The sequence below is a fragment of the Euprymna scolopes genome, chromosome 44 (genome assembly GCF_053919585.1).
Source record: "Euprymna scolopes isolate OS-2025 chromosome 44, ASM5391958v1, whole genome shotgun sequence".
In the NCBI taxonomy this organism is placed as follows: Eukaryota; Metazoa; Mollusca; class Cephalopoda; order Sepiida; family Sepiolidae; genus Euprymna; species Euprymna scolopes.
In genome coordinates, this window is record NC_136525.1 from 7,482,655 (window position 1) to 7,494,909 (window position 12,255).

General features: G+C 34.2%; 1 protein-coding gene across 1 annotated transcript; it reads left to right on the forward strand.

The window, feature by feature from the left end:
* Positions 1 to 823: 823 nt before the first annotated feature.
* Positions 824 to 11,755, forward strand: LOC145268673 (uncharacterized). Its single transcript, XM_080124165.1, has 2 exons — positions 824 to 1,056; positions 9,764 to 11,755. Exon 2 carries the CDS (start codon positions 9,792 to 9,794, stop codon positions 10,635 to 10,637), a length of 846 nt encoding a protein of 281 aa, XP_079980291.1. The 5' UTR covers positions 824 to 1,056; positions 9,764 to 9,791; the 3' UTR covers positions 10,638 to 11,755.
* The last annotated feature ends 500 nt before the right edge of the window (positions 11,756 to 12,255 follow it).

Here is a 12,255-nt window from a genome sequence, read left to right on the forward strand (position 1 = left end):
AAATAAAGTGCGTTTTGACATGATTAAAATCCGAAAATTGGAAGAGAAGTTGCAAATACCTTATAATATGTTTCCAATACGCCATTTTGAATTTAAAAAGAATATATACTTTTGTCATCCATTCACTATATTGCTCTGTAATTACCTTGAGCTTCTTAAATAAGGACTGGTATATATTATAAGGAAATAAGGTATATATATATATATATATATATATATATATATATATATATATATATGTATATATATATATATATATATATATATATATATATATATATATATATATATATATATATATATATATATATATATTGGAGTGCACGCCCGCTAATGTGTGTAGTTTCTTGGCGCAAAGAATAGATGAATAATAATAATAATAATAATAATAATAATAATAATAATAATAATAATAATAATAATAAGGATTTTGATGCAACCTGGCTCTCATGGTTCGTTTCTCGGTGTATCTGCATTTGACGCATCTAGCCATACTGAAGAGTTGTGATACGACGAACCAGTAGATGATTGTGTATAACTATATCCATAAATATGTGTGTGTGTGTGTGTGTGTGTGTGTGTGTGTGTGTGTGTTCTTCCGTGATTCCATCATTATCTCTCTGCTTTTCGTATCTGCATTTTTAATTTTCAATCCAATCAATGTCTACAAAACCAAAAACCAATCGAACAAAAGCAAGCACCAAACATAAATGAGGAAACAGTATACAATATAATTAATTCCTGAAAAACAAAAGAAAAAAAAAAAGTCCAATTAAATTTTTTTGTCAGCCCAAACCGTTAGATTACGAAATAAAAATCCCGGGGGTGGGGTAAATATGTGCGAGTGAGAACGGACGACAAAATAACTCGGCTAATAGTTTACTAATTGGGGCCTTTTAATTAATTTAACGCCTTGCGACCCACGTCGTAGAATTATCTGCGGCGTATATAAGCGGGTGGTCGTTGACGGTAAACTTTGTCTCTGCCGAGAACTCCAGCGTCCACCTTACTCGAACGGTTGTCTCCTCCGCCGAAATCACTTCAAGATTTGAAAAGGTAAGCCAGACGTTTTAGTTAATTCAGTGCTTGTTAAAATAGAGTCGACTGATCGATTGTTTTTTTAATTTAAATATGTCGTTCGAAGCAAAAACAACATTGTCATGTCGGAAATAGTAATATATCCAAAAATTACGAAAATTAATCGAATAAAATAACTGCTGTTGTGTTTTTAGTAAAAAAAGAAAGAAAAAAAAAGTCCATCGCTTATGGTCTCAAAAAAAATTCCGCCATTTAAGTGTCAACAAGGGAGATAAGTATGTCCCCTGTATTCGCAATCTTCAAGTGTTTGCATATAAGGAAAATGCAATTTCCACCAATTTTCAGTAAGAATTACCTTTAACTATAAATAATTTTCTATTCGATTAATTTTCGTAATTTTTGGATATACTACTACTTTCGACATGACAATAATTAAATACTGTTGTTTTTGCTTAAAACTGCATATTATAAAATAATCGATCTGTCAACTCTTTCTGAACAAGCACCATTAATTTATGCATAAGACCTCCGTGTGACGCGTAAAATTGGTCATAAACCAATCTCTTGTTCGTGTACCTGTATAAGAGGCAAGTGTGCACTAAGATGGCATACCGTTAGGGTTAGGGTTAGGGTTAGGGTTAGTCATATCGTAGAGAGAAGCTGCTCAGAGCACCCTTCTTGTCTTGAAATTGTACAAAACCGGCTCAAATGTAAACAAATTCTTGTTGGATCTTCCTCATAAATAATCTAATTTTGTACCAATCGCCCCCCCCCTCATTATCAAGCTTCATGCTGTTGTCTCACTCTTCACTTGACATTTATTTGACCCTTGTCCTCGAGTGACCTTTAACAGTACAACTACACCCCGAGATCCAAATATTTATTTTTCATGCTAAACAACTTCTTCAGCATTTTTTTTTTTTTTATGTTAAAATGTCGGTACATTTTTTTTTCAGATCAGTTTCGTTATTCCGGAAAAAATATGATTATTATTATGTCAATACCGACTCTTTTTGTGCATACAAAGAGTCGGTATTAACATAAAAAGCACTATATATATATATATATATATATATATATATATATATATATATATATATATGTATATATATATAAAATGGGTTAATAAATTCCAACGAAAGAAAGATGTATATTTAAATAAGGGAGTAGTCACCAACAATGTGTATTTTTTAACATTATTTTATTATTCCGTGTCTTGGTTTTTCATTGAGAATTATGTTTGGATCATTGTAATAATGTTTTTAAGTCATTGAAATCGTTTACGTACGTTTCAGACGGTCTGATGCTTGAAAATAATTTCTGACGAGGACGCATCAGACCGTCTGAAACGTACGTAAACGATTTCAATGATTAAAAACATTATTACAATGATCCAAACATAATTCTCAATGAAAAACCAAGACACGGAATAATAAAATAATGTTAAAAAATACACATTGCTGGTGACTACTCCCTTATTTAAATATATATATATATATATATATATATATATATATATATATATATATATATATATATATATATATATACATTGCTAAGAGTTTCTCCTTTCATGAGAAGAATTAGTATTCTTTGAAACTCTGCGGGTTAAGGAGTATTCTGCCGAATAATAACAATTTTTTGTACATTTCTACTTTACAGCTCTGTTCTTTATATATATATATATATATATATATATATATATATATATATATATATATATATATATATATATATATATATATGAATGGAAATGTATAAAAAGGAATACGAAAAGTATAAAAGCTTTTTAATAACTTTTCTTTATTCGTTTTCAATTGGTGACGTGCAGGAATACAAAATAATATTATGAAAAAAAACAATTAAAAAACTTTTACAAGTACATATTTTCGACCGATCCTCCAGTCTTCATCGGTGTAGTGAAAGTATGAGCATGCACGGGGAAAGGGGGAATGGAAAATATATATATATATATAATTTTAGTCATTCAATAAATGTAAAACTTTATGACGTGAAATGGTTAAATTTCAAATCAAAAGATTTTTATTATTCTATGTAAGACAAAGAATACATTAGAAATATTTTAACTCTTTATCGTATAGGATTTCGATGTCTACCACCTCTTCAGAGTAGAAATATTAGCAAATAATTATAAGTTAATAAAAAGGATATAAAAATTAATGTCCAAATTGCATAGTAAAATCCGAAGTGAATGTCTTTGATAGCAGTGAGGTAACGTGATCTAAACTGTATTTTGAGTAATCCACATCACAAAGTAACAGTCCGAAGTAGGCATTTTCCTGGAGAAATTTTCTTTATTAATATAATGAGTCCGGTAAAAAAATATTATATAGGTCTTGTGAATCAGTTTATTAATAAACATAATTTTATATATTTAATATTTTTTATAATTATAGAACATGAGCTTCAAATTACACTCCAAAATAATTTCAAATTGTTAATAAAGTCAAACCGCTTTCTATAGATAGGCTAAGCAAATGAAATGAAATGAAAAGAAACTGAACTGATATGAAAAATTAAAAATTGAATGACTAAAATTTGATTTATTTGCTCTATCTTGTATATCGAGCAATTCTTATTTAGATGGGATAGTCCTTATATATTATTACTGTCAATAATATTTTGTAAGACCTATAAACACAGGTTTCCATACCAGTTGATTGTTAGATAATTTTTGCTTCGTATTCGCCCTTGTATACACAGTAAACAATGCTTCAAGCAAACTACACTAACCTCTTGAAAAAAGCAACTTCAGTATTTGTCCACAATTCCCGCATATTAAAAAGCAATACAGAAAAAATATTTATGATCTATGTACTTGTGACAGAACGAAAATATCATATTCTAAAAATGACGTAACTCGATCAAGTAGTTTTATTTTTATAAAGAAAATTATTAAAATACTTCAACTTGTTAATAAAATAAAATAAGAAACTGATATGAAAGATTAAAAATTAAAATTTAAAATAAGACCTATAATCACAGGTTTCTATACTAGTTGATTGTTAGATAATTTTATTCTGATGTGTGTGTGTGTATATATATATATATATATAACTAGCAAACAGTTAATAAAACATGTTAAAAAACACTTTGAAATGAGTTAAAAACATATTTAATCTGAAAAGGAAACACTAGAATTGTGGATAGTCCTTAATCCGTGGAGTTTCGAAGAAATACTTTCCTTCTCATCAAAGGGTAGGAATTAGCAAAATGCGGGATCGGATTTTGCATGCAAAAGTATTTGATGAAACAACAAGTAAAGTCAAAGATCATACTTGATAACAAAAAAACTGAAGCAGGGGAATATGGTGAAGAAAAAAGTTAATTACGCATGAATGGATAGTCTGGTGGAAGATAAATAATCCAGTGACGGTAAAATCCAAACATATAACTTCAAGAAAGTTAAAAGAATTTCCATTTGCACAAGTAAAATCCAAGGAAATCCCGTAATTGGAAAAAGATGGTCCATAATAATCCAAAGGTAGAAATCCATGGAATAATTCACAAAAATGTGTACAAGGGAAAAAAGGAAAAGATTCCAATAATATTAATAAAAGAAAAATAAGATGTGCTTTTCACTCTACTTTCGAGACATAAATATTTATTACTATATATATATATGATGCTATTCTCTATCTATATAAGAGCCAGGTACGTCCAAGGATAGAATACTGTTGCCACATCTGGGCAGGAGCTGCTAGAAAGGACTTGGCCTGCCTTGATAGAGTTCAAAATAGACTTCGTAGCCTCGTAGGTGATGTCCTTTTCTCTTCCTTGCAGCCTCTGTCTCACAGATGAGATGTTGCGGGGTTGTCTCGTATGTATCGTTATTTTCATGGAAAGTGTTCGACTGAGCTTCAATCTATGGTTCCCCCCTCGCCAAACTTTCACAAGAAACACTCGTCTAGCTGTAAACACTATCAATAATTCCCCCCCACTCTTTATCTGTGCCTAAACCTAAACGTAGATTCCATGAACAAAGCTTCTTTCTTAGAACTGCACGCCTGTGGAATTGTCTTCCGTTTTCCATGCTTTCCGGCTGACTACAATATGGTTGTCTTCAAGTCTAACGTAAATAAGTTCTTGATGAGCCGTTGCATATAAGTTATCAAATTTACCAAATTTTCATTACTAATGATTACTATATTGTCCAATTTCTACTGTACACTCTTTAACCCTTATCCTTGAGTGGCCTCTTGGCCTTGATAATGTGGTGATGCCTATGTATATATATATATATATATATATATATATATATATATATATATATATCCATGGGTTTTCAATAATGGCTCATATCATCAGAGGAAATGAATAAACAAATATTTTGCTTATCAGTACGTATATTGAAAATGTTATTTGAAACGTATTTAAATGGTGCTTAAAAGTCATAGGGAAAGGATATACAACCTGGGCAGTCCAATACCAGGAGGAGTTCAATAGCTTCCGGGATATTTCTGCCGGGTCGGACGAGTAGTAATACAAGGGAAAGATCAGAGGTAATCGAATAATCCGTTATAATCGAAGCATGTTGAGCTTTACCTTTTGGCTAGGACCATCCTGAAAATATTATCTCACTGCAATATTTTATAGGACAATCCACTTGATTTCTAATCTGTGATTTAACTTTATATATATATATATATATATATATATATATATATATATATATATATATATATATATATATATATTGTTATTGTTGTTTTTTCAAGCGATACATACGGTTAATATTGGCTCCGCCTCGAAGCTCATTTTTTTTATTTACTTAGAAAGTCGCCCTATTTTTATTTGTTTGGACGTATATAACATTTTTATTTATTTATTATTATTATTTTTTTAAACAGTAATCTACGTACACGCGTGTTTCGAGGTCGTTACCTCTCGTCAGCGTAGTTCAACTGTTTCTAGGGATCGAACCATATATATATATATATATATATATATATATATATATATATATATATATATATATATATATATAAAGAACGACAACACTATAAAAATATATACTAATGTATATATTTTATCTCATAGTATCCCAGCAGTGTAGATCAGACACCATCTCTGTAAAGAATAAAAGATATCAGATCTAGTTTTTTTTTGTTCCAGATTTTTTTTTACTAACTTATTTATGTTAAATAATTTTCTTACACATTTTAAAAATATGTTTCAGTCATTGTTTTAATAAGTCTGACACCTTAAAGTCAACATGTCCTTTCTTATTTTACTTATATTTTGATTTTATAAGAAAAAATTAAGTTGCTTCATTATCTAAAATGATTTTTTTTTATTTTCATTGTTTACCTTTTTTTTTTTTTACCAGACACCTTACACGCACAAGCGTGCACACAATACACACACACATGTACACACACACGCACACACATATCACTGATTTTTTTTCACCCCAAACAAGGCATAGTGCCAATTGAACGTAAGGGATACTATTTAGGACCAATTCAACAGAGGCATTTTGTAGGGAGTTGACCAGCGAGGTGTCTGTTCACACTACATTTGCACCTCTGCATATCAGTACAGTTAGGGAAGCAAGGAACAGGGAGGGAATACCAAAGTCTGGCAGTTCGGAGGGAAGAAACTATCGGAGTAGAAGGCATCTAAAGATCTTTAGAGTGTATAGGAGTGATTTTTTTTCTTCAGTTTGTCCGCTTAGTCTACTGTATTTACGTCGAGGGGGCAAATAAGTGCCTTGAGTTCGTCGGAGCACAGATGTGTTTCGAACTTAGCTTCTCATAAGTTTAGGACATGCTAATCAGAGGATTCGTGCACTTACACCCCCCCCACACACAAAAATATAGGTTTAATAAATCATGTTGAGAAACACGTTAGCAAGAGTTTAAAACATATTTATTAGTCGGTAAGGAAACATATATACAGGTGATAGTCTTTATTCTGCAGAGTTTAAAAGAATGTAAGGATTCTTCTCTTCAGAGGACACAAAACTTGCTAGCAAGACATATAAACAGCGGTCTTTATATATACGAGGGGCGTGCAATAAGTAATGCCCCTGATCTACTTCCCATAGAAGTAGAGCAACGAAACTTGGCACAGTTATTAGTCTTTCTCTACATAGGAACCACCCAGAGTTTTGCATTTCTCCCATCGTTTGATGCAGCTCTGGAGACCGTTTTTGTAGAACACCCCAGGCTGGTCCTCCAACCACGACGTGACTTCAGAAATCAAGGCTGCATCATCTGGGAAACGTTTTCCTTTCAAAAACAACTTCATGGCTGAGAGGAGGTGACAGTCAGAGGGTGCAAGGTCAGGAGAGTAGGGAGGATGGGTGAGGATTTTATAACCACACGCCCGTGCTTCTGATCTGGCGACATGCGAGTTGTGGACCGGAGCGTTGTCCTGCAGGAGGAGGGTAACTTTGCTGATCTTGTCCCGCCTCTTGATTTTGATAGTTTCCCTTAATCTCTTAAAAAGTGAAGCATAGGCTCCTGTAATTGTGGTACCCATTGCTAGGAAATCTGTCATCACTACTACGTCCTGGTCCCAGAAAACTGTGGGCATGACCTTGCCAGCGGACGGCTGCACCCTTGCCTTCTTTGGAGGTGGTGAGTCCAAGTGATTCCACTGCATTGACTGGGCTTTGGTCTCTGGATCATAGTGATGGACCCAGGTTTCATCGTGTGTAATCAGTCTTTTGAAAAACTTTGACTCAATTTCTTGGCACGTCTCCAAATTCATCCTCGAGCACTTGACGCGTTCTCGCTTCTGGAATGGCGTGAGCAACCTGGGAATCCATCTGGCAGACACCTTATGCATATGCAAATGGTCATAAATGATAGTTTCCACAGATCCTGTACTAATCTTGACATCTTGGGCTATTTGGCGAATAGTAATGCGCCGATCTTCCAAAATGGCAGCCTCAACTTGACGGACAGATGCCTCATCCATGCCAGAAGGGGCGGGGGGTGGACCAGGTCTGGGAGCTGTTTCCACAGACTTCCGGCCATGTTTGAATTCAAGATGCCAGCGTTTTACAAAGTCATATGATGGGCCATTATCACCATAAGTTTCTTTCATTTCATCAAAAGTCTCCTGTGGTGTGCGTCCTTTCAAATACAAAAACCGGATCACTACTCGACATTCAACAGGCTCCATTTCACACCTGACTCAGTTCAAACACCTGTAAAACAGAAACCACAATTAGTTCAGAGGAGTAATTTGCCATATAACCCGTAGAGATATAAATCATTGCACGTGCAAAATTTCAGCTAGATCAGACAACTGGAAGTGGGCCAGGGGCATTACTTATTGCACGCCCCTCTTGTGTGTGTATATATATATATATATATATATATATATATATATATATATATATATATATATATATATATATAAACATCAGATGGCCGGTACAATCAGATGGCTGCTGGCAGATCCTGGACGTGGCAGTAAGACTCGGCGCCAGCTCACAAGTTAGAAGAGACTCAGATTTGGCTTTAGAATGAGTACTACGACTTTGTACTTTCTCTCACTGGCCCCCCTCCTCCCTCGACCTTAACCCACTAAACTACTCCATTTGGTCATACGCTGAGAACCACCAACATTACCTCTCACAAAACCAAAGCCAGCCTGATTGTTTCCATCCCCGAGTATTCGCCGAGCTCACGCCAGCGCCTGTGGAAAAGGCATGCTCCCAGTTCCAGACCTGTATGGAGGTGGTGATTGAGGCTGAAGGCGGCTACATTGGATAAATGTCAGCTCTACTACATAATCAAGTTAGCTGAATTGATTTTTTCAATAAAAGTTTTAAAAATAAGCTACAAATTTATTGTTCTACCCGGCGTACACACACACACACACACACACACACACACACACACACACACACACACACACACACATATATATGTATATATATATACATACATACACATATATGTGTGTGTGTGTGTGTTTGTGTGCGTATATATATATATATATATATATATATATATATATATATATATTTTGTGTACAGAAAGTTGTTAGTTGAGACAGGTCATTGGTACCGTCGGTTTCAAGCCCGATAATAAGGCCCGTTTAAGGTATCCTTATCGAGCTCTCTTCAGCCAATATTCGTCTATCTTAAGATAAGACGAATATTGGCTGAAGAGAGCTCGATAAGGATACCTTAAACGGGCCTTATTATCGGGCTTGAAACCGACGGTACCAATGACCTGTCTCAACTAACAACTTTCTGTACACAAAATATAAGTACGCTCTTAAAATTTGGATTTTCCTTTTAATTGAGCACTCTGCTGGAATTCTTTTTCCAAAAAAACTAATCATATATATATATATATATATATATATATATATATATATATATATATATATATATATATATATATAATGGAGGTAATGTTTGTACCGGACTACAACTTGGATGTCTTCAAGTCCAATGTTAACACATTCCTAATGAACCGCCCCCTTAAGTAAACACTTCATAAAATCTCCACACTAACGTAATGTACTTGCAATAACCCTTACCCCTGAGTGGCTTCCGGGCCTTGATAAGTGGTGATCACTGTGTAAAAAGAAAAACAAAAAAAAACCTATCCCGTAAAATTACTTAATGATAAACATACCTATTTATTCATTATAAAAGCGTATTATTTATATAAACATAATTTGGCTGCACATTTAAAAACATGTTTCGTTTTAATTTTAATTTTCTCTCTTTCAGTTTCTACGGCCTACCTTGCCAGATCACCATGAATCGTTACATGAACAGATACCGACCCATGTTCAACAACATGTACGGCAACATGTACCGTGGTAGATACCGAGGTATGATGGAACCGATGTCCCGCATGACCATGGACTTCCAAGGAAGATACATGGACTCCCAGGGAAGAATGGTCGACCCCAGGTACTACGACTACTACGGAAGATTCAACGACTACGACCGTTACTACGGAAGATCCATGTTTAACTACGGATGGATGATGGACGGTGATAGGTACAACAGGTACAACCGATGGATGGACTTCCCCGAGAGGTACATGGACATGTCTGGCTACCAGATGGACATGTACGGACGCTGGATGGATATGCAGGGACGCTACTGCAACCCGTACAACCAGTGGGGTTACAACTACAACAGACACGGTTACTATCCAAATTACTCCTACGGCCGTCATATGTTTTATCCGGAGAGATGGATGGACATGTCCGGCTATCAGATGGACATGCAAGGACGCTACATGGACAGATCTGGACGCTATTGCAATCCGTTCTCTCAGTATATGAATTACTACGGTAGATTCTGGAACTACCCCGGGTATAACAGCTATTATAACAGGAACATGTACTACCCGGAGCGACACTTTGATATGTCGAACTGGCAGATGGATATGCAGGGACGCTGGATGGATAACCAGGGACGTTATTCTAGTCCTTATTGGAACAATTTCTACGGAAGGCAGATGTACTATCCATACCAAAACTATTACAGTTATGGCCGATATGACTATCCAGGAATGGACTATTCCTACAGTCAGATGGATGGGCGTTTTAATGATTCCTGGATGGGCGATTCTTATTACAATAATTGGTAACGACGGAATCGTATATTAAACCTTTTTTTTTTTAAGAATAAATTTTATCCATGCGTTGATACGATTTTTTTGTGTGTGAACTCGGAAAATACTGTTTTTATTCGACTTAGTTATGAACTTTAATATTACTTCGATGTTACTTGCCACTCGGCAAGTTAAAGGCTTCAAAATCAATTTCTGATATCGATGGCTAAGAAGTAAACCCACATCGCCGTTATTATATATTTGCAAGGCTATCCTCGTACACACCCTTCCTCTTTATATAATAACATCAGAAGAGGTGTGTACATCTTGGCAAAGTTCTATGTCATAAACGACCATTTGACCTCAAATAATGAATCTTTTATTTTTTAAAATTTAGATATTATATAGCCGGAGTTGCGCCGATTAAAACAATACCAACTTTATTGGTGCTTGTTGTGTAATTTTCAAGTTTTAGTTGAACGTATAAACAGATGTTTATCCTTGATATAATACATTTTAAAATGGACGCCACAGTGGCTGTGAACTAAGATTAATGTGAAGAAATCTCGCGATGAAAGACATTGTATAAGAAATATTAATCATCAGGCATTTTTCTAATCAAAATAAATAAATAAAATATCAGCAACTACATAACATTAAAAAAGATAATCAAATATTTAAATCGCCAAATTAAAGTTTATAAATCGAGTCAATATTACGGCTATTTTGTTCTTCCTACATAAAATAAAACCAGTAGTGTGTCAATGCAAATGAACTGTTCCACGTTTTTGAAACAACCGAAAAAAAAAAGGTGAATCTTTCTGAACGAATCTCTTTTGTTTGTTTTTAAATTGTATAAAATTCATTACTGTCCGCCATTTTGTTTTACTAAGAGAAGAGTTGTGTTATAAAAATCGGAATTACCTGAAACAGAAAACGAACCCGTCACATTTCAACAAGAAAATAAAAAAAAGAAATGTTTGAAAAACAGACGTGAAACGAAAACATCATCCGATTTTTTTTTTGATGAAAATTGATAAATTCGCACAAACAAAACCTGTGAAATTTGATCATTTTTTTTAAATGAAATTTTATATAATTTGTTCTGTTGACTTTTGTAACCACACGAAATAAAATATTTTCGTTCTTCAAAACAACTTTTTATCTATTTCTTTTTAAATTTTAACTACACTTCTTTTTATTCGCATTGTTTGTTTTCTTTTTAAGTTCTTTTATCAAAGATTGAACTCACGAATTAATATTTAAAAATACATAGAATGCAAAATAACACCCTATTTTACTCCTGATCTGAAATGGAACACGTACATCAAATCTGTTGCCAAGGTCGCTGAAATAATGGTGGGATCCTTCTACCGCTCCAGTAGACATCTCACTACTGATGCAATTCTCTATCTCTCTATCTATATAAAAGCCAAGTACGTCCAATGATGGAGTACTGTTTCCACATCTGGGCAGGAGCTGCTAGAAGCAGCTTATCCTGCCTTGACAGAGTTCAAAATAAACTTCGTAGCTTAGTGGAAGATGTCCTTTTCTCTTTCCTGCAACCTCTTTCCCACAGAAGAGACGTTGCGAGCCTGTCTCTGCTTTATCGTTATTTCCATGGCAAGTGCTCGTCTGAGCTCCAATCTATGCC

Excerpts from the sequence above, each read along its gene's own strand:
- LOC145268673 (XM_080124165.1), top strand. The coding sequence starts at position 9,792 with ATGAATCGTTACATGAACAGATACCGACCCATGTTCAACAACATGTAC.